At 37.0% G+C, this 22,571-nt stretch overlaps 1 protein-coding gene across 2 annotated transcripts in view; it reads left to right on the top strand.

The window, feature by feature from the left end:
• Positions 1-22,571, top strand: part of kcnn3 (potassium intermediate/small conductance calcium-activated channel, subfamily N, member 3) — a 51,135-nt gene that overhangs the window by 12,272 nt on the left and 16,292 nt on the right. For both annotated transcript variants that reach the window (XM_039679661.2, XM_039679658.2), the window contains exons 3-6: positions 3,367-3,462; positions 12,474-12,770; positions 17,809-17,930; positions 20,143-20,284. In XM_039679661.2, the coding sequence (XP_039535595.2) occupies positions 3,367-3,462; positions 12,474-12,770; positions 17,809-17,930; positions 20,143-20,284 (657 nt within the window). The remainder of the gene's footprint in view (positions 1-3,366; positions 3,463-12,473; positions 12,771-17,808; positions 17,931-20,142; positions 20,285-22,571) is intronic.

Genomic DNA, 22,571 nt, shown 5'->3' on the forward strand with positions numbered 1-22,571 from the left:
CAAGAGACGTTCCATCAATCCAATTAATGTTCAAAAAGTCCCGGCCTACATTTTTTTTTGTTCAAGAAACTTTGAATATAAGTTACAATTACGGAAAAAAGGATTATTGCAAGTTCCATTTCATGCCATCTTGAGACATCATGAGTCTTGTTTGTGTTTCAGGATCTGAAAAATTTTTTTTTCGTTGTGTGTGTGTGTGCACTGCAGGTTGTATGTGGCTTGTGTTTGAGATTTTTCAAGTGAGTCACTTCATCCAACTGCAGCGGTAAATGATGAAATCGAAACAAGAGGAAGTAATTGCATTAGAATCACAGATGACTGTGTGTATTTGTGGCGGTATATTCAACTGCAAATGTGTGCGTGTGTTTGTGTGCGAATGTGTTTGTGTAACTGTGTGAGAGGCAGAAGGCTCGAAGATGACTGTCTATTCAGACGTCATAGCCGTTTTGCTCGGTGTTTATAAAAGGACCAGAGAGAAGTAAAGAGAGGATGCTGTATAAATGGAGGAGAAATGAAAAAGAGGGATATTTTGAGCGTGTGAGAAAATGCTGATGGAGTTAATGGAGCTCAGAAAGCCTATTAGCTCTGCATGGTGTCCATCATGACCTGGATCAATAACTGCTAATCTAGCCATGAGTCTGTTCATCATACTCACTGTTCACACGCTAGTATATAACATGAGCTTTGATAGTCATGTCACAGACACTGAGGACTCACTTACAAGGGTGGGTAAGAAAAGAAAAAAAAAACATAAAATTTTAACCTCCATGACCATGCATTAAAGGGATACTTCACCTCTGGAAAGATGAATGTGTATTTAAAATATGTCATTTATGTAGAAGAAATGTGAAATTATTTTTGAATTTGGAACATTCTAGACTGAGAAAAGCCAGAAAATGTATTTTTATGTATCTTTAGTGGATGAAAGACAACAACTCCCAGAATGCACTTGCTTCGCTGCCCTAGGAGGCCAACAGTCTACTCCAATCTACTCCAGACTTTCTGGAGTTGAGCTGGTGAATTATTAGACAGAAGTCAATGGTTAGAACGGTTCCGTGTTGGAATGCATGATTTACCCTAATGTGGCCCCGTACGCTACAGAAACCCAGAGCCTAAATACATAGACAAACCTATCAACGAAATGAACGACAGGAGCAAATGAGAATGAAACAATGAGAAACCAACTAACAGAAACACAGGAAAAATGTAAAACGAACACTGATGATAATTTTCTATTATATTATATTTATTATATTATGTTATAATATATTTAACATAATATAATAAAGGCAAAAGTATTTATTTGTTTATTATAATAATATAGAATAGAATATGGTATGGTATAATATATTATTAATTAGTTTTGCCTTTATTATTTGTTAAAAAATATAATTATATTATTTCATATTTTATATTATATTGCATTATATAAATAATTATACGTTAATGTGGATTTGTATTATTGTCTGTGCATATTTGTACGTTTTGGGTGCGTTTAAATTAGTTTCCAGACAGTCGTGGCTTTACCATATCCAACATCTCCTGATGTTGTTCCAGGACCAACAGTGCATGGGGCTGATGAAGGAACATCTTCTTGGATAAATCACATTGAGCATAAAGGGCCAATCAATCTAGGGCCACCTAATAGGGCCACCTGTTAGAGAAAATCATCTTTAGGACTTGTTTGAAAGCCTGACAGAGAATGATGCGACAGCTGTTGTATCGATAAGCTGTTAGCCCCTGGATGTGCTCCAGTTAGGAGCCTTGTGTATTTATATTGTGTGTGTGGGTGTGTGTCAGTGTGAAAGTGAGAGACTGAGGAGTCGTTGGTCCCCCAGACACCACTGTCTGTCTGTCCTTGTAGAATAATGCCTCCAGTATGGAGCCTTAAATTAGACCCACGGGTGGCCAATCTAATAATGTGTGTGGTTCAGCTGGACAGCATTGAGGCTCAGGCTGGAAATGATTAAGAACTTTAGCTTTTCAGTCAAGAGAGAGTTTAAGCAAGCTGTGTGTGTGTGTGTGTAAATTAAATCCAATTTGTGCAGCTGGTAGTGTATAAAGTATATAGGTGTCAAGGTGAGATCCCTACAATCACACCCAATCAGACAAACATTTAAGTTACCTTGACATTCTGTGTGTGTGTAGTTTGTAGTTATGCGCATGTAATCCACAGATTATGAAAAGACACTAAAAATGTCTTGGCAGACTATATGGCACAGATGCACATGTTGTGATTGTGCTGTTCATTTTTTATTTAAAGAGATAGTTGACCTAAAAATGAAAATTCTTTCATCATTTACTCACCCTTGTGCCTTTCCATGGGACACAAAAGGTGAATTTTTGAACAATGTCATATTTTTTCCCTGAGATTTATTGATTCTTAAAAAGCCTATGGAGAAATCATAAGAGTGGTATCAATACAATGAGGTAAAATGTTTAAGATTTTTTTATGGTTTTGAAAGAAGCGTCTTATGCTTAACAAGGATGCTTTCGATTTGATCAAAAATTACTAATACTTTTTTATTTAATGTATTTTCAATATATATTAAATTATATATTATATATTCAATATATTTTAAATTATTTCTGTGATAGCAAAGCAAAATTTTCTGCATCATTACTCCAGCCCTCAGTGTCACATGATCCTTCAGAAATCATTCTAATATGCTGAATTTGAAACATTTCTTATATTTATCAATGTTGAAAACAGTTGTGCTGCTTAATATTTTTTGAAATAGAAAACTTTCGTAACATTTTAAATGCCTTTACTAACAGTTTTGATCAATTTAATGCATCCTTGCTGAATAAAAGTATTCCTTGCTTTAAAAGAAATCCTGCTGACCCTAAACCACTGAACAGTTGTGTATATTCCAAATCTTCTGAAGCCATATGATAGAATTGTATGAGAAACTGATTGAAATTCCAGTTGTTATTCATGAGGAATGTAACATCGGACAGACTCTTATTTGATGTCATTGTAGGGAATTTTATCACATGATTAAAAATTTCCAAAAATGCCATCACACAGATCTACTGTATTACTTCAGAATGTAGTGCACGAGACATTTGTACCACTTTTAAAATACTTCTACTACTTTTGCATCCTTCCGAAGCTTGAAAAATCCATTCCCCATTCATTGAAATTGCAAACAATGTTGTTTGTAGCTCATGTCAAGTCAGTCACATGAGGTTATAATAAAATGAAATGACATATTGCCAGACATTTCATTTTTTGCTTAAATAGCTCTTTAATTTTCTGCGTGACCCCCCACCCCATATTCACTTAGCACCTGTAAGTGAACATTTCTCCGTGAAATAAAAATGGCGTGTGTAGTAATAACATTATGTGTATGTGTTTTTCAGAGCTCAATGTATTCTCTGGCGTTGAAGTGTCTTATCAGCCTTTCTACCGTCATCCTTCTTGGACTAATCATCGCTTACCATGCTCGAGAGGTCCAGGTAAACACACAAATGATGTTCTCACATTAGTGTCTATTGTTGAGGTGTGGACACATTCACCATTGTTCTATGAATTTCCGTGGGCGAAATCTATTTATTTCAAAAAGGAATTCATACGATCTGGAATTTAGTGGAATTTTCAATGCAGACCTGGTTTCAATGCAGGTTGGATGAATTTGCTGCATTGACAAACAGATATCTTTTGGTTTGACAGTGACTTTTGTACTTTTGTATCTCGCAATTCTGACTTCATAACTCACAATTGCGGCTTTATATCACACTTTATAACTTGAAATTGCGAGTCTTTTTTATGTCTTTTATGCGGACATTCCATAGACATAACCATTTGAAAACTTTCTTTCTGCATTTAGAATTGATTTATATGCTGTTTTCCTCCTGAGGACCTTTTATCCCCATAACATAGGGTTTACCAGGAGGACACACATGTGCATTGTATTTTGATATTATAATGTTAATTGATGTATTATAGGCGTAGTTAGTTATTTTCTCCCTTGCAAAATCTTCCCTATTTGTGGGTTGGGCTGTGATATGCCGCCCAATATGTGATATTTGACCTAACTATTATAACTTTCCAGTGTGTTTCACTCTGTTTTACAGCCACAATATGCAACTCCATTATTAAACGAATTGTTAATTAATAATTAAAATATTTGCTTTGGGCAGTGGTGAATCATGTCACATGGGCATTTGAGGCCAGCAAGTTCTCTGGGATGGCACAGGGACGCTGTGTTCAGCAGTGATGTAGCTGGAAACACATTTTTCAAGGGGTGTCCTGGGCTTTTACTTTGCCTGTCTCACTATCTGTCTGCACCATATAAGATAAGCTGTCTGCCCATGAAAATAAGATTCTTTATCAGCTGGAGGCCAAAAAAAAAATAAGGGATGAATGATAATAGTGGTGTACAGCAACAGGTCAAGTTAATCAAATCACAAACCTTAAACTACCACTCAAAGGTTTTAGGGTCAGTATGTTTAAAAAAAAAAAATAAAGAAATGAATATTTCTCTTATTCAGCATGGATGCATTAAACTGATCAAAAGTGACAATAGATACTTTTTCTTACAAAAGATTATGATTTTAGTTTATTGCTGTTTTTTTTCCAACTTTCCATTCATCATAACATTTCCGCTAAATATTAAGGCAAGACACTACAGGCATTTTTTTTTCATGCATCTGTCCGTTTTGAGATTTTGAGCTTTGTGGCTTTTCTGTCACGATTCCGGTCTTGTGTTTTCCTTGTCTTGTGTAGACTTTAGTTATTTCCTGTTCCGTGCCATGTTTTGTAGTCCTTTGTAGTTTTTCTTGTTGATGAGTTCCCCCAGGTGTTTCTGATTAGCCACGCACCCTTGTTCCCTTGTTTAGCTTGTTTGTCTGTGTATTTAAACCTATGTGCTTCAGTTGTTGGGTGTCGGTCGTTCTGTAATGACGAGGCAAGGACGAATCCAAATGCAGACTCTAATTTTAATAATAAAAATAAAATAAAAGGGTAATCCACGGGAAACAAAGAAACTCAGAAACAGAATCTCAGAACAAAGCTACATTCAAACAACGACCGACACGCTACAACTGAAGCACATAGGTTTAAATACACAGACAAACAAGCTAAACAAGGGAACAAGGGTGCGTGGCTAATCAGAAACACCTGGGGGAACTCATCAACAAGAAAAACTACAAAGGACTACAAAACATGGCACGGAACAATAACTAAAGTCCACACATGACAAGGAAAACTCAAGACATGAATCGTGACATTTTCATAAAGTGTTATTTTTTCAGACTAGTGGAAAGAAAACATCCAAAAAAATACACTTTTAAATGTAACTTAGAGCACTTATCTATTTGCGTCTGTAGATTTCAATTACACTTTATATCTTTAACGGTTTTCACAAAATGAGTTTTTCTTCCTATTGAGCCAGAATCGCCACTTCAGTAGCACTTGCATAGACTAAACTTTAGTTCTGTTCTTTTCTATAATCTGAAGGTTTTTACTGAGGGGTTTGTTCATATATAATTTTCCTGATACAACATTTTATTCCTAAAAATAATGGCAAAAGTTATTTATTTATGGCTGTTGTTGACAGTATTTTCTGATTTATGGAGTGATAAAAATATATGTTAAATTTAATCAGTTGTGTTGCTTAAAGGAATACTCCAACCAAAAATAAAAATTCTATCATCATTTACTCACCCTCAAGTTGTTGCAGATCTGTATGAGTTTCTTTCTTCTGTTGAACACAAAGGAAGATATTTTTAAGAACGATTGGAACCTAAAATGTTTGGGACCATTGACTTCCATAGTAGAAAAAGAAAATACTATGGAAGTCAATGGTGCCAAAAAAAAAAAAAAAGTGTTTCTTTACATAGTGAAATCTGTTCATACATTTATCCAACAGAATATCTTTACAAGCTCATACATGCAAACAAAATGTTCTCCCTTGTTTTCACTTTATCTCTGTGTATTCCACCCACTTTGTAATTTCCCTCATCACTCTTTTGCCATCTAACATTCTCGCCTCTATCAAATTATGCCCTTTCCTCTCTCTCTCTCTCTATCTCTCCCTCTCTCTCTCTCTTTTCAAATCAATTCATTGTGTGCTTTCGCTCACGCCGTGTTATGTTTTCCTCTCCTTCCCTTCATCCCCCTGCTTCTCATCAGTTTTCCTCTCTCTCTCTCTCTCTCTCTCCCACCTTAGTTGCTCGGTCTCTCTCTCTGGTTGTATTTTTACCTTCATTCAACCTTCCCTTGCCCCCTCTGTCTGTGAGTCTGTGAATTATTCGTCTGCTTCAGGCTGTTTTAAGCTGCTGTTGAACACATGATGCACAGATATACACAGATATGCACAGATATACAGCTCCGGCACTCATTTTGCTCTCCGTTTCAGGCCAATGTGTGGTTGTGAAGGTGCAGACAGTGTTTCATTCATTTTGTTGGATTGAGAAGTTTCTCATGCAGGTTGCGTTTGGCGTTATGCAAGCGTTTTTGTGGTGCTGAGAGACTCTCTCTCCTAATGTGTGTGAGTCAGACGTCAGTAGCTCTTTCCTTGACAGAGACTGTGTGTGTGTGTGTGTGTGTGTGTTTTTGTTTATCGATGTAGTTTAAGGGAGATAAAATCATGATGTGAGTAGGTGTTGATTAAGGATGTTTTTGAGGAGAGAGACTAAGGAATACGACTGGAATGACTGTTTGTTCTTCATCGCTACATTTCCAGATTTACAAAGGTAGCAATACAGATTCATTATTATTTGGCACCTTTAAGTTAGTTCTCCATCACAGTTCGGTACAGTCATCAGAACCGCGTCTCGTAGGAGATCTTCGTTTGTGTGTGATGGAGGGATCCCTGCTGTTTTGACTCCTCCACACATTTTATAAGCTCTTCACGAGTTCGCAGCTGGTCAAAATACTATCACATTTAAGCTAACCGCAAATACAATGAGTGCATTTAGCCCAGCACACAGCATTGTTTTGGATGTTCGGTAAGTTTCGTCTCAAAAAACAGACCAATCAGGTTGTGAACGTATTCCCAAGGCTTTTATGTTCGGTGATAAAAATGCCAATCTGAACCCAAACAGTTAGACCAGGATTAAATGTTTGTTTGTTTGGTTGTTTTGGTCCGGATAAAATGAACCAAGCGAACCGAACTTCAAGTCTCGGGAGAAAAAAAATTAACAAAAGTATATATTAATTAACAGCCCGCCAAGTAAATATTTATAAAGTTTTTTTCGTAGTGTGCAATCCGAGGGGAGCGGAATCTGCTTTTCCTGCCTGAAGTTGAAGGCAGGGGAGCAGCCGACCACCCAGGAGATATGGGAAAGGACCATCCTGGTAGTGGTGGGGAGGATGAAGGGGAAGGGACCATCCTGGTGGTGGGTGGTGGGGAGAATGGAGGTAATTGTTTGCATCAGCATCTGCGAACTTGGACATGTGTAAGTACCTATCTTTTATACTGCTTTTATACTTTTAAGTATTAGAACTTGATTGGACTTACGCTAAAGCGTTCATTTCAGTCAAAATCCACTTTGCCGTTATGGTTGAAAGGACCTCCAAGGTAGCGTTTGAACTCAAGTGTATGTGTTAATGTGAGTGCAGCTCTTCCTCAGAGCCAACAGGCTTCATCCTTGGCAAAAGTTTGTGAACTGCTTGGATCACCACATTAAATATGATTCATGGCTGTGCAGCTTCAGCTAAGACCTATTAAAGAGTTTGGTAAATCACCAGTATTACATGAAGCCAATTTTCAAGGTTGGGCTTATTCTAGAAACGTTTTGCTTGAGTGGTTTTTATGATGAGCTTTTGGAAGCTTTTTGGCCCTTGGAGACTTAACACACTGCACATTTGAGTTCATGTATTTGGTTGGTGACACAACATGAGACACTGTAAAAGACTATAAAAGGATAAATCATTGATGTGGGATATCACAGGTATTTGCTGGAATAAAACATTGGTTAGCAAATTTGTCAATGGTAAATTTCCAATGAAATTTACAGCTATTTGTTGAAATATGGAATATTAAAAAAATATGGACGAAGTGCCCGTAGGTTTTTGAAGAGCATTTTTTAAGCCCAAAGTGAGTGGAGCTGGCCGTCGCCATCTTGACAGTGTGTCACCACACGTCACTTCCCTTACAGTTGTCATGAAGGGAAAATTTAGCTATACAGACCAAAAGCACTATTTGTGCTTTTGTACCAGGCTGTAAAGTTGGCCATTTTAACATGGGGGGCAATATGGGATTGATTCTCTTTTGTAGCCTGTTTCTAGCGGCCAGTAGAGAATTGCAGTTTAAGTCACTTCCGTGTTGGATTCAGGAGAGAAAGTTGCTGCTTGGTAAAGACACATCAAGTGTTCAATTATAAATATAACCCACATTAATGTTGTTATGTGTGTTATTTTTAGTATTATTTATATAGCCTACTATTGTAATATTTTGAATTAGCTTTTATTTTTATATTTTCGGTTTTCATTTTTAATTTTAGTTTAAGTTTAATTGATTTTTTTCATTTTATTAGTTGTTTTTTAAAATATTGATTTATTTTTTTGCAATTTTAGTACTTAATTTTTAGGCAACATTTATAATTTTTTCAATAAGTTTTTCATATAATACCTTGAGTTTGCTCAGAAGAATAAGCATAGCAGTCAGAGGTGTGAAGTCCATGTTCAGAAAGTAAAAGTCCTCCTCAATATTTTGTTCAACTCACTTGGATTTGCTAACTTGCAGTTTTTCAGCCAGGAGAAAGAAATCAGCTGGCTGAGGTCATGGGTGGAATAAACATATGGCAGGAATTCTAGTTTCCGACCCACATGAGTATTCCCCTCTGATAGCAGTCAACACATTTTTTTCTTTCTTTCCTATTGCCTATTTCTTTGCCGATTTCTGGCAAAATATTGCCATCATTACAGGTTTGCGAGGGTTTGTGCAGAACCACTTCAGTTGTTTTTGTATGTGAGTTAGGATGTCAGAACAGTCTCTGACTGCCCAAAGCTGTCAGTTGACTAAAGTCTGTGGAATTGTGCATGATGCATCACACAGTCTGACATAAAAACAGTTGATGTCTGCCTTGACTTTTACTTAAGATCTCATTTTGTTTATATATATAATCTGGCAAGCAACAATGAAAAAAGACAGTAAAAATCATACGATGTTAGCCGGGACTTAGTATTAGTATGTAATGTGATTGTGTGCAGTGTGTATGCGTCTTCCTCCTGGATTTCCCTTTTTCTCTAGCCTCTGCATTTTTCTCTTTCTCTCGTTCATCATTTTGCTGTCTGCTCTCCTTTTCATCCTTCCTTTCTTTCCCTAATTTTTCCTAATTGGCTCTGGCCTTCATTTGTTGGGAGGTTCTGGGTTTCTCTCTCTCTCTCTCTCTCTCTCTCTCTCTCTCTCTCTCTCTCTCTGATGGGTTTAGAGAGGCAGCTCGGTCCAGTCACTCATGTTGACTGATTACCTTAACTAATGGAATTTAATTATTCAGCATATCCTGGTGGTGATTTGGCCCAAAAAAGAACGACTGAATGGGTGATGGGGAGACGGGGTGAGGTAGTGGAGAGATGAATTAGGAGTAACGTGCAGAGGAGGAAAGGGAGAGATGATGATAATGAACATTAACTGCTTTCAAAATGTTTTGTTAATTTAGTACTTTTCTTCAAGTAAGTGTTTTATTAAATTTAATCAATTGAATGTATTTAAAAGTTTAAACAATGTAACTTTAATTAACATTCTAATGATAAACAATATGTTTTGAGAATAATAATTGTGTGAATTAAATTTGTCATCAATGTATTGTATCATTGCTGTTTACTAAAAGTTGAAACATTTAATAAACACTTAATATTATTATGACAATAATATTTAATATTGATCTTTTTTCAGTTATTTTAGAGTGAATTTTATATAAAAACTTTCTGAAAAGTTTTCATAAAATGATTAAACATTTAATTATTAAATGATGGTTTTAAAATATTTTTTTTGTGTAATATGTGTTGAATAAGTTTTTAAATTGAGTTCATCAGAATTCTATGTCTCATTCTCCTTTATTATTTACAATAAACCAAACACTGAATCAGCCGCCGTCCACTGTAGATGTCAATATCAGTCATAAAGACCCATATTCGTCAACCATTATTCATAAATCACACACCCATCCAGACAAACCTCTCACAGATTCACATGCACTCTCATGCACACTCTCACACATTCTCTTTCCTTCTCCATCCACCCACCCACACGCGTGTATTTTTCCCGCACATTCATTCTCTTTCTCGGCTTCTTTCCCTGCCTTTCACCTCCTTTCTATCTCGCTCCCTCTCACTTTTCTCATGCTCTCGCTCTCTTTTGTGATTGCACACATACAAACACATAGTCATTCTCTCCCTCTCTCACCAGGGGATCCTAATTAAGCTTGGCTGGTCTTTGATGTTGTCGCCTAGGCAACAGTCACCATGACGAAGCTGGCTTTTCCAGAAGAAAAAAAAAAAACATGCGCATTTTACAGGCACACGACATGCTCTGTGCCCTTCGCACACACAGAGTCAAGCATGCACGAGCAATTAGACAAACAAAACATTTTTTTTCAGATGCCGAAAGACCTGTTGTGCTGTGACACAACCTTGCGATGAATATAGACAAGAGTGCCATTATATATATAGCAGAAGAGATATCCGACTTCATTCATGAGTTCTCAGGATTCCCGTATAATCATTTGCAGCCCCTCCTGTGTGTGGGTGACGGTGTGTGTGTGGATGTGTATGTCTCAGTGGGGAAAACCCTGCTTGCCTTCTGCTTATCAATTAAACAAACCTCGCCAATCTAACACTTACAATTAACATTAAACACATCTAACACCGCCAGCCAGCACAATTAGTTTCCCGTTCCATCGTTAGGCTCTGCTGATATACCGCCTGACATGAAGTTGCATTGGGAAGAGAGAAAGAGAGAGAGTCATTTAACTGTCAGTGCACATTATGCCAGCGGAATTCTGTTTGCTTATTGCTGTCTGTTTGGCGTTCCTGGCAGGATAAAATGACTATCTGAGCGTGTTCTCATTGTGGGACTCATCAATCCTTTTCCCTCTCATTTTGCCTCCTGCCTGCTTCTGAGAAAACAGTTTACTCATTCAGTTAGTCGTACGGCAGCTCTATTTATTAGTTGTTCTAATGAGGTAATCTGAATTATTAATTTGTAATTGAAGTTTTTTGATTAAATGGATGATGAATTGTTGTTATATAACGTTCGTTTTTTTTCTCTATTTAATGCATGTCCTAAGTAGCTCGGTGTGACAAGCAATTAGTCTCTTTGCTTAAAGTAAAAATGCTGCAATGCAACACAAGAACATTTTTTATTTATTAGAGCTGTTTGGTCTTAAAATCAGGAAGAAACTTTTACATTTTTGGGCTGGAATTTCTAATATACTGTACGTTTTTTGAATAGCACTTTTTGATTTATGAATACATTTAGGTTTGAAATTAATTTCTTGTTTTGTTCCCTATTAATTTTCATACATGGCCCTGCTAATTCTCTTCTGGCTTTTAGAAGTTTTGACCAATGAGATTTTACTCTTGACATTATATCTACGTATATATTAAGCCAAGTTAATTTAATTAGTTATAAATAATTAAATAATACATTAGATGTATTTTGTTTCTTTCGTTTTGCTCTAAAATCCAGAAGAAAATTAGTATGCATATGATAGAGTATGATAATTTGAGCAATGAGTTTCCTCATGAATTTTTTTTTTTTTACTGTATGTGTACTATTATGATCTAGGGTTAAGTCACGATAAATAAAAAGAAAAGCGACTCTCCGCCCAGTGCTCAGATAAGAAAAAAGAAAATAAATTCCCATACAAAAAAAACAAACAAAAAAAACAGTTATACGATAAATGTTTTATTAAGATATTGAAAAAATACATAAAGGTCAACTTTAAAAAAAACAAAATATCTTCCCTCGAGAGATCAAAGAAGAATCCAATTGATTAACCTAAATACACTATCAAAACCGAGTGAACGTTTCACCAACACTTCTTAAAATATATAACAATTATATAACAATAACATTGTTGGTGGGGAGACAGGAGAAGCGCGACCGGGCCGAAGTCGCAGCCGCTCCTTGAAGAGCGGAAGAGATGGTTTTAAACCTGCTGCAATCAGTGCCATCCAATCCAATGAAGACAGGCAGAGCCATCAATCAGCTGGTTAAAGGATGTTACTCAGGAAAAACAACACACACAGACACACACACACACACACACACACACACACACACAGAAAAACAATTTAAAAACAAGAACAAATGCATAATATAAAAGAACATATAAAAGAACTATTTTCTTCAACATATATTACAGATAGCCATACCTCAAATGAAAGGTCATTTTTGGATTTTAGCAGGATTCTGGGTTTGATTTGATATAAATATGCAGTTTTTATGGGGGTTTGGTTTTTATTGGTTTTACGGGAAACTGTGCTCACTTTTCCCATTCTGACTTTTCCCCTTCAGCTCTTCGTCATTGACAATGGTGCGGACGACTGGCGGATCGCCATGACCATGGAGCGAGTGCTGCTCATCTCTCTGGAGCTGATCGTTTCTGCGGTTCACCCGGTGCCGGGGGACTTCAAATTTATGTGGCGGGCACGGCTGGCCTTCTCCTACGCTCCCTCGCAGGCGGAGGCAGATCTAGACATGGTCCTGTCTGTACCCATGTTCCTTAGACTCTACCTCATCGCCAGAGTCATGCTGCTACATAGCAAGCTCTTCACCGACGCCTCCTCCCGCAGCATAGGGGCACTCAACAAGGTCAGAGGTCAACTCAATGATTCAAAACAAAGAATTTAGGGTGTTAATTATATGTGTAGCATTTGTTTTTGAGTGTGGTTTTCCTCTTTTTTTTTTTTTGCTGTTTACATTCTTTTGGCTAGTTAGAATGGTTCCAGTAGCCTCTGTTGGTTGATAGCATTGTATTCTGACTAAATGATATATTTGCAAGTAACACATCGCCTGATTCCTGTTCGAAGGTCTCTTAAAAGCATGAAATCACATACTTCTGGAGGGTTCTGCGCTATCCAAGCAACTGCCATTGAGATGATTGGGAATGCTAACAGCTAGCTTTCTTCAGGTATTATAGACCAACTAGTCCAAACCTCATCAGCTGGTCAGCTTTTCCCTTCCTGTCTATCTTCAATGACCCACTTGCGCCTAGATTCAATAAACAGATCCTCTTTATGTTTTAGCTCCCTTTAATGTGGACAGTCATGAGCATCGAGGCCTGTGGTTTTCTCCGCTAGAGGAAAGAGGTTTTGTGTGGATTTATGTGGTTTGTTCAGTCTCTTGAGAAAGATGAACCTTTCAGCTTTACTGACAGTTTAAATATTCTGCTGGTTCACACTGACCCACAAAACAGCAACAGGGTTAACACTGATCCAGACAGTTTTTGGGAAGCTACTTTAAAACTGCTACAAGCAACTAAAAATGAAAATTTGTTACACTACAGTCTAATAGTCAGAAGGGTTTCATACTTTTCAATTCCTTGGACTTTCAAATATAATGATCCCTTTACAAACGCTGATATTTTCACCCATTTGAACTGTAAATATATGAATATTATAATTTTGTATTAAAGGTTATTTTGAAAATCTTTATTTTCAATCAAGTTGACTACCCACCATTCGAGAACGGTTAGCTGTATAAATGTGAAGAGAAACAGAACTGTCTTTTCTGATCTATTTTTCTTTAGACTTTTTTTTTTTTTACCTCCAAGCATCCTCAGTTTCCTCAGACCTCAGTTTCAAGACCCATTATAAAAATCATTTATGATCATTTACTCACCTCAAGCTTTTCTAAACCTGTATAAGTTTCTTTTTTCTGCTAAACACAAAATAATATATTTTAAAGAATGTTGGTAACCAGACAGTTGATTGACCCTATTAACTTCCATAGAATTTTTTTTTTCTTTAAGTCAATGGTCAATCAATGAATTATTCAATCAATCTTAATTTTATCAGACAAAATTTCTCAAAACCAATTGGGGTTTTTTGCTGAATCTTGATTACAAGCTAAATTTTCAGGTAAGTTTGCCTTAAATAAACAGCAATTTAAATTAGTTGAAAACATATAAAACAATAATTAAAAAAAAGGCAAAACGGCTGCAAATGCCCTTAGACACTAAAATCTGAGAATAGTTTCTTTTGGAACCAGATGATTTACATGCACCTTATGATTGAACTGATCACTAAAACGAATCAAATCAATGCAGAGGACCTGGTTTTGATTACTATTTAGTTGGCTCAGCTGTAATGCTTAGTGTACAACACAATGTGACATAAAATGTGACATAATGACATTGTTATTCTACGGTGATACTGTGCTGGACTTTTTGTAGTGTACCACTGAAAAAGTGGCCTGTTACTAGAAAAGCTATAAATATTATTATAAGAGCTAAGCTATTGTCATGCATGCTACTAAAAGTAATGTTTACTTAGTTACTCCCCTGGATCCAACTAAACCCACTTGCTATTTGGTGTGTGTGTTGGCATTTGTTTGGTCAGAGTGAACTAGCATTAAGACGAACCTTATTTTGAAGGTCAGTGTTGGACAGGAGCTTAATCTAATTGTTTTTGCATTGTTAGGATGCAGCATCACAGCTCGGTGTCAGTTGATGTGACTGATGAATATTCTGTTGTAATGGATTTTATGATTGATGGCTGTGTGTTTTTTTTCCAAGCAGGTTTATCTCTGCTCCCCTTTAGATGGATGATTGATGTCTCTGAATATTGTGTATCTCTTCAGCTTTGTGCTTAAGAGAGGTTGAAGAATGACTGCCGTGGCTGTCAAGTGGTTGATAGTTCAAAGTTTGAGTTTTGTCCTTCAGTGCCATTTGAAATGATCCAAAACAGGGGAAAAGAGTCCTGATTTACTTTAATTTGAATGGGTGATTGTAGAGGGTAATCACTTTGTCCTTTGAGAGAAGCACTTGTTTCAAAGAGATGTAAATGCAAATTCTCTTTCCTCTCATGTGCTGTTTTATCATTAATGATCGTGTGGCCCATCTTAGCTCAGAGATCTCCGCCTTCCCTCTGGAGAGCTGCCCTTTATCTGACTTTTCAGAAACACAAATCAATAATAATAATGACGATGATGAAAATTGTTTTCAATGAAGTATAGATGAAATTGAGTAAAAACAAACAATGGCAACAATGCCTTGGAGAAGAACTGAATTAGAATCAATCTGACCTGAAAATCAAAACATTGAAGGGCTTCTTGTAAATTTCAGTCAGGACACCCAGTATTTCACATAATTTATGGTATTTCAGGTCACAGTCTTTACTTTTGAACGAAGACACTGAACAACCTTTGATCTACAACAGCTGTTTTAACGTCCTAGTGTGCAACCGGTGGGACACATTTCAGGTCAAACATGATCTTTTGATGGTCTTAATATGAATAAGACCACCATAGGAACTATTGGGACCCAACTCACCACTACAGAAGCTTGTTTTTTAGAGAAAATGCATATAATAACATTAAATACAATGCAAGGATATATCTTTTTTTTTTTTTACTGTGCAAAAGATTTATATTTGCATTTATTTGCTTGTATTATATAGAAGCTATCTTAAAAATATATACTGTTAAGTTTTATGTTTTAGTTTAATCAATATCAAATATATAATAGTATTTATGTGTATATGTGTGTGTGTGTGTATATATATATATATATATATATAGTTAGAAAAGATTTCCGTTTTGAATAAATGCTTTTCTTTTTAACATTTTATTCATCAATGAATCCAGAAAAAAATATCTCAATTTCCAAAAATTCCAACATCGATAATAGCTAAGTATCAAATCAGAATATTAAAAGGATTTCTGAAGGATCATGTGACACTGAAGACTGGCGTAATGATGTTGAAAATTCTGCTTTGCATCACATAAATAAATTATATTTTAACTATATTAAAATAGAAATCCATTATTTTAAGTTGTAAGAATATTTCACAATAGTACTGTTTTTTCTGTTTTTGATCAAATTAATGCAGGCTTGATGAGCATAAGAGACTTCTTTCAAAAACATAAAAATAGTAATGTTTCCAAACTTTTAACTGGTACTGTGTATATTATGTTTATCACACAGTGGGGAGAACAGTTATTTGATACACTGCCGATTTTGCAGGTTTTCCCACTTACAAAGCATGTCGAAGTCTTTAATTTTGTCATAGGTAGCCTACTCTTCAACTGTGATTGGCGAAATCTAAAATAAAAATCCAGAAAATAACATTGTATGATTTTTAAGTAATTCATTTGCATTTTATTGCATGACACAAGCATTTGATACATCAGAAAAGCAGACCTTAATATTTGGTACAGAGAAACCTTTGTTTGCAATTACAGAGGTCATACATTTCCTGTAGTTCTTGACCATGTTTGGACACACTGCAATAGGGTTTTTGGGCCACTCCTTCATACAGACCTTTTCCAGATCCTTCAGATTTCGGGGGTGTTGCTGGGCAATGCAGACTTTCAGCTCCTTTCAAAGATTTTCTATTGGGTTCAGGCCTGGAGACCTTCAGGACCTTGAGATGCTTCTCACGGAGCCACTCCTTAGTTGGCCTGGCTGTGTGTTTCGGGTCGTTGTCATGCTGGAAGACCCAGCCACGACCCATCTTCAATGCTCTTACTGAGGGAAGGAGGATGTTGGCCAGGATCTCGCGATACATGGCCCCATCCATCCTCCCCTCAATACGGTGCAGTCATCCTTTCCCCTTTGCAGAAAAGCATCCCCACAGAATGATTTTTTCACCTCCATGCTTCACGGTTGGGATGGTCCTTGCAGGATTTTAATCCTTGATGGCGTAGTGTGTTTATGGGAAGGGGGGCGAGGTTTAGTCTCACCGACCCCTTGTCTTCCATCCACACATTCTGAACCTGCAACTTCATTACAGTGTTACTAATGGTTTTCTTTGAAACTGTGGTCCCTGTTCTCTTCAGGTCATTTACCAGGTCCTGACGTGTAGTTCAGGGCTGATACCTCACCTTCCTCATAATCACTGAAGCCCCACGAGCTGAGATCTTGCATGGAGCCCCAGACTGAGGGAGATTGACCGTCATCAAAAACTTGACTTGTAAAAACCAGACTTGTAGTCAAGACCACCTAAACCGAGACCAAGGCCAGAGGGTATCGAGACCAAGACAAGACCAAGCCGAGACCAGAGGAAAAAAAACAAAAAACAGATTAGTGTCAAAGCTAAGCAATATCTTGTAAGGTTTTGTTTTGCATTGCCTGCCAATCTCTGCCAATTTCAAAGTCACCAAATTAATCCATTTTGCAACTTTATTTTATATTTTTAAAAACAAAATTATTGGCTTAAATACAGGATCCGGAATTTGGTCGTTTTGTCGCTAAGGTTACACACACACACCGTTGGTGGTGCGCTCAAAGTCATCTGTCAGTTGTGCAGTTAACCAAAATCTCCTGAATGAAGTTAAAACCCATCATGTCACTGATATGTGTTTTATCAATGACATGATATGTAGAGAACAGGAGGGCTTCTTAAAGAAAAACTAACAGATTCTTTTAGATTCCATCACTCACAGTTGAAGAGTACCTAAAAATTACAGACTTCTACATGCTTTGAAAGTGGGAAAACCTGCAAAATCGACAGTGTATCAAATACTTGTTCTCCCCACTGTATATAATGTATATAAAATTAAAATCTAATTAAAACTGCTCATATCCATCAGGTAAAGCTTCTTGCAACTTGTTGTGTAACTTCATCTACTGTTGCAGTAAAATCCAGACTGAAAGGAATCACACGACTGGTTGTTTTTCTCTTTTCAGGTGCACTTTAACACACGCTTTGTGATGAAGACCCTGATGACCATATGCCCAGGCACGGTGCTGCTAGTCTTCAGCATCTCCCTGTGGATCATCGCTGCCTGGACCGTAAGAGTTTGTGAGAGGTGAGGAAGAATGAAGAAATAAATCATTGTGTATGGAACTGCGCCATTGTGTCTAGACGCTGTCAAGTTTCTAATGCTTAATGAGGACTCACCTGAATCCCCACCAATAAGTGGCACTGCCTGGATGACAACACTCGCGTGTGCGAACACTTGCTCTTACACGTCTGCTGTTCTGAGAGAGACCAGAGAGAAAGAGACAGAAAAGGAGCACTTTCATTCACACCCTTGTTTCTGAAACCCGAGACCTGTCTATCTAAACAGCTTTCCTGTTTTTCCAGACATGTATGCACTCTGGGCAGCAGCCAATTGCGACATGCATCATCAGATTTCCCATGTTGCATCTTAAAAGGGTCACAGGATAAACTAAGCCCTCAGGCCAGTGAGTGGGTGTTTCCGACTCTGCCAGGCATGTTGTCATAGTTACAAACTCTGGATGTGTGTTAGTCTCGGGGTATACGCTTTAAAATTTTGAGTGTTCCCTGGACTGGGGACCTGAGGTTTGATGATTGTTTTGATAGGGGTAGGCTCGAGCAGCATTATATGAGTGACGGTTTGCACATTTGCATTGCCAGATATGATCAGGGCAGAGTCGTTGTGAGATGATCCTACAGGGATCTGGTCTATTTATAAGCACTGCACTCAAAGTCATCACGTTAAAGGCCTTTCCAGAGGAGGAGTTTCCCTGCAGGCTGTATGCTGCTCTTACTCAGTCTGGCATGCACACAGTGGGCTTTAGGCCTCCCCCTGACTGGATGATCTTGTTTTGTGAACTATATTCTCGGGAAGTTACTATTATGCCTTAAGAGGACTTAAAGAAATTGATGGTACCGTAAAAAAAAATGTATAAAAAGGCTTTGATTTTCTTCTGTTGCAGTCAACATGAAATTGTTTTTATTCATGTTCTTAATACACATTCTCGATCTTATTCTGCTTAATTCATTTGTTCAAGTTAGTAAAAAATAAATCACATTGTTTACATATTTATTGATCAGTTTTTGGGTTTCCTGGGAATCAAACCTACAGTACGACCTTGGTGGTGTTATACGCCTGCTCTCTCTTTCAAAGTGCTCAGTAGAGAATTTGTGAAAGCATTTATTTTTCTAAATGGAAAATATTTGTATTCATCAAAATAGCATTAAATGTCATACCTTTGTATAAAGGTGCTGTATGCAATTTTTTTGACTGTACTAAAACATAATATACCAAAATATATTTCCTGAATGCAGAGATTCAGGAAACATGCTAAGTTCAATTACTTTTTTCTCTGAAAAACAATGCTACAGACAGTTATTCTTCTCTGAAAGGCGTTCCGTGCCGGAATGTCTGTTTTGTTTTGGTCTGTGGGATTCTGCTCACTCCCAATTTTCCCAATAGTAGCCTATTTTAACACCACCAGTTGTCAGTTGGCAGAAAACCTAGTGTATTACAACCATGCAATCCAGCAAATGAACTGGGACAGAGATCAAAATTTGACCTGACCTAAAAATAAAATAAAAACCTTCTACATTACCTGATCAACTTACAATTGTACTCGTTCATGTTGTGTCTCCTTAAAGGTCAGTTCACACCAAAGACGATAACTATAAAGGTACCGATAAAGATATAATTCTAAAAATCATTTTCAATATTAAAGAATAACAAAGTTCACATCACAGCTATAACGATTACAGCACAGCTTTCAACCGCTAACTGTCAGTATTACATACTGCAACTTAAATGTTGTTACTTTGAACTCGTATATACGAGTAGGATGGAAAGATTGGCTACAAACATTTTTTCTTTTGTTGTTTTTCTTTTATTAAGTTTTATTTTCTTTTATTTATTTTTTATTCTATGTTTGGTTTTGGTTTTGTATTGGTTTGCCATTATTGAGATCCTCTCGGGGAGGGAGGATAAGAAAAGTTTTTTTTTTTTTTTTTTTTTTGCTGCATCAAAAATATAACCAACATTTAAGTACCGTCTCAAAGTTTCTCGACAGGCCTCTGGGCAAACACTTAGACTTTCTAGAATTTCCTTCAAAGTGCTTTGCAGATCAGATTAAGATGGAAACAGATCAAATAATTTGATTTGAAAACTTTGATGTGATATTTGTGCTTATTTCACATCCAGTTATTGCTTCGCCACACCTTCCACAGCCAGAACCTTGTTCAAAGTTGCTTTCAAAAATCAAATCTTTCCAGACTGAACCGCTACTTCTTTATTTCTCTCTCAGGTACCATGATGCTCAGGATGTGACCAGTAATTTTTTGGGTGCCATGTGGCTCATCTCCATCACCTTCCTCTCCATTGGATATGGAGACATGGTGCCTCACACCTACTGTGGCAAGGGAGTGTGTTTGCTCACAGGAATTATGGTACAAACACACACACACAAATAGCACAGAGGTTTCACACCCACAGTGGCAGGGGACAGTCTAAAGATATATTTTCCTTCTCGTTATCTTATTTCTAGAAATCCAAACATGCAAACAGTGTTTTTAGGATGAATCCTCTTGTGTGTTTTGGGACGGCACATTTAGGCTGTTTAAGGACTGCCATTCTTCCTTATAATGCTATGATGGCGATATCTTAATGTAAACCCCAGGTATTTCTTGTTATAATTGATAGGTGGTGTAGAGCAATGGTTTAGCAGTGTGTTTATATTTATATTGAGTTTGCAGGTGTAAATATCTGTTAGTAAAGGCCACTTTCTCTCATTTCATTCTTCTCTCTGTTGTTCTGTTTGATTTGTTTTTCCTCTTCACACGCTGTCAATTTCTCTGTCTCTAAAGAGAGACTACAGAGAAGCGTGGTTAACTTGACCATAACTGGTCAAGTTAACTTGGTTCTTTTTATTTTAGTTTTGGGATTTTTATTTTTATTTTTTTCTCTCTCTCTCTCTCTCTCTCTCTCTCTCTCTCTCTCTCTCTCTCGACTGTCTCTCTCAATTACACACACACACACACACACACACACACACACACACACACACACACACACACACTATACAATACACAATACAATAACGACAATACTTCAAAATAAGCATGTCAATGATAAAGAAAAGGAAATGTCTATGTCTTTTAAAATTCTAGTTTAAAAAAACTTGTTAAAATGTTATCTTTGTATTCCTATTGTTTTCATGGGCTTAGGAAATTTTTTTAATATTTTAAAGAACTAGTGCAAAGTGCCCGTGCAAAATCAGTTTTTGTGTGTTTTTTTAGTAATTGTTGGTTTGGTGTGTTTGGGTGCTCATTGTTAGAATTACACAGCAAAAGTTCAGTGACATTTTTATTTGTGCGTAGCTAATCCAAACAACGTCAAACTCGGCACTGCACCCGTAGCAAGACACCCGTCAAGTGTGAAATCCATCAGACACACACACACACACACACACACAGACAGACAGACATTCCTGTAATTTATAGATAGAATTCCTGCAATTTATAGATAGATAGTGCAAAATGCCCGTGCAAAATAATGCCCGTGTGCCCCTGTGTTTTTAGCAAATGTTAACTTGGTTTGGTACGTTTGAGTGCTCAAATGAATAAGCGCGACGATTCAGGGAGGAAATGTGCTTTCTTCGTCCCTCTGTCTCTGGTCCTGCGCTAATAATGCTCGTGTGCCCCTGTGTTTTTAGCAATTGTTAACTTGGTTTGGTACGTTTGAGTGCTCAAATGAATAAGCGCGACGATTCAGGGAGGAAATCTGCTTTCTTCGTCCCTCTGTCTCTGGTCCTGCGCTGTGCTCACTCAGAGGGGAGTGGCCAGCGGCTAGAGTGGCAAAGGCCAATGTGTGCTTCTTTTAGCGATATATTTAGCAATATCTTTTGCATTTCTAATCCAAAGAACTTTAAACTCAGCACTGCACTTACTCGTGCCCGTAGCAAGACACTTGTGAAGTTTGAGATCCATCGGACTAACGGTTCAAGAGATATGCGATTAACAGACAGACACAACACACAGACACACAGACAGACAGAAAGACAGACAGACAGATGTTCCTGCAATTTATAGATATATATAGATATAGATATTTTAAACTTAATGATGCTAAAATTTCATGTGATGTAATTATCAAGTAAATAGTTAAAAGCTATTTTTGTTGCACTATGAGTTTAAAAAAAATATATAAAATTTATAATTGTTAGAATTGGGCTATAAAATCATTGGTTATCTGCAAACAAATCACATAACGCAATCACCTCTCTCTCCAACTTAAACATCACCTCCATTCAAAATGTTTAACAAACACTCTTCTTGTTCAGGCTTCAGTTTGCAAATGCCTGTAATATCACAACAGAGTGAATTGCATCCCGTATCTCCGTATCTGTGGTCGTTTTCTCTAACCTAAAATACAATCTTAAACTCTGCTCTTAGTATCTACGTCACAGCTCTCAGCCCATCCTCTGTTCGTTGATTGACCGGCCGTTTTCTGGAGGAAAACTGAGAGATAGTACACTATCTCAGACTGAGTACAGAAGCGAACTTAAATTGAGTGGAAGTACAAAGTCTGACATAGTCATACTACCGTCATGTGGGTTTGCAGGATCCTCTATGATATAATTTACGGTTATATTTTATTTTTTATAGCCAAGTTGCTTAAAGGGTTAGTTCACCCAAAAATTTTAATTCTGTCAGTATTTACTCACCCTCATATTGT

Source organism: Pimephales promelas, chromosome 12 (genome assembly GCF_988280905.1).
Source record: "Pimephales promelas chromosome 12, fPimPro1.hap1.1, whole genome shotgun sequence".
Lineage (NCBI taxonomy): Eukaryota > Metazoa > Chordata > Actinopteri > Cypriniformes > Leuciscidae > Pimephales > Pimephales promelas.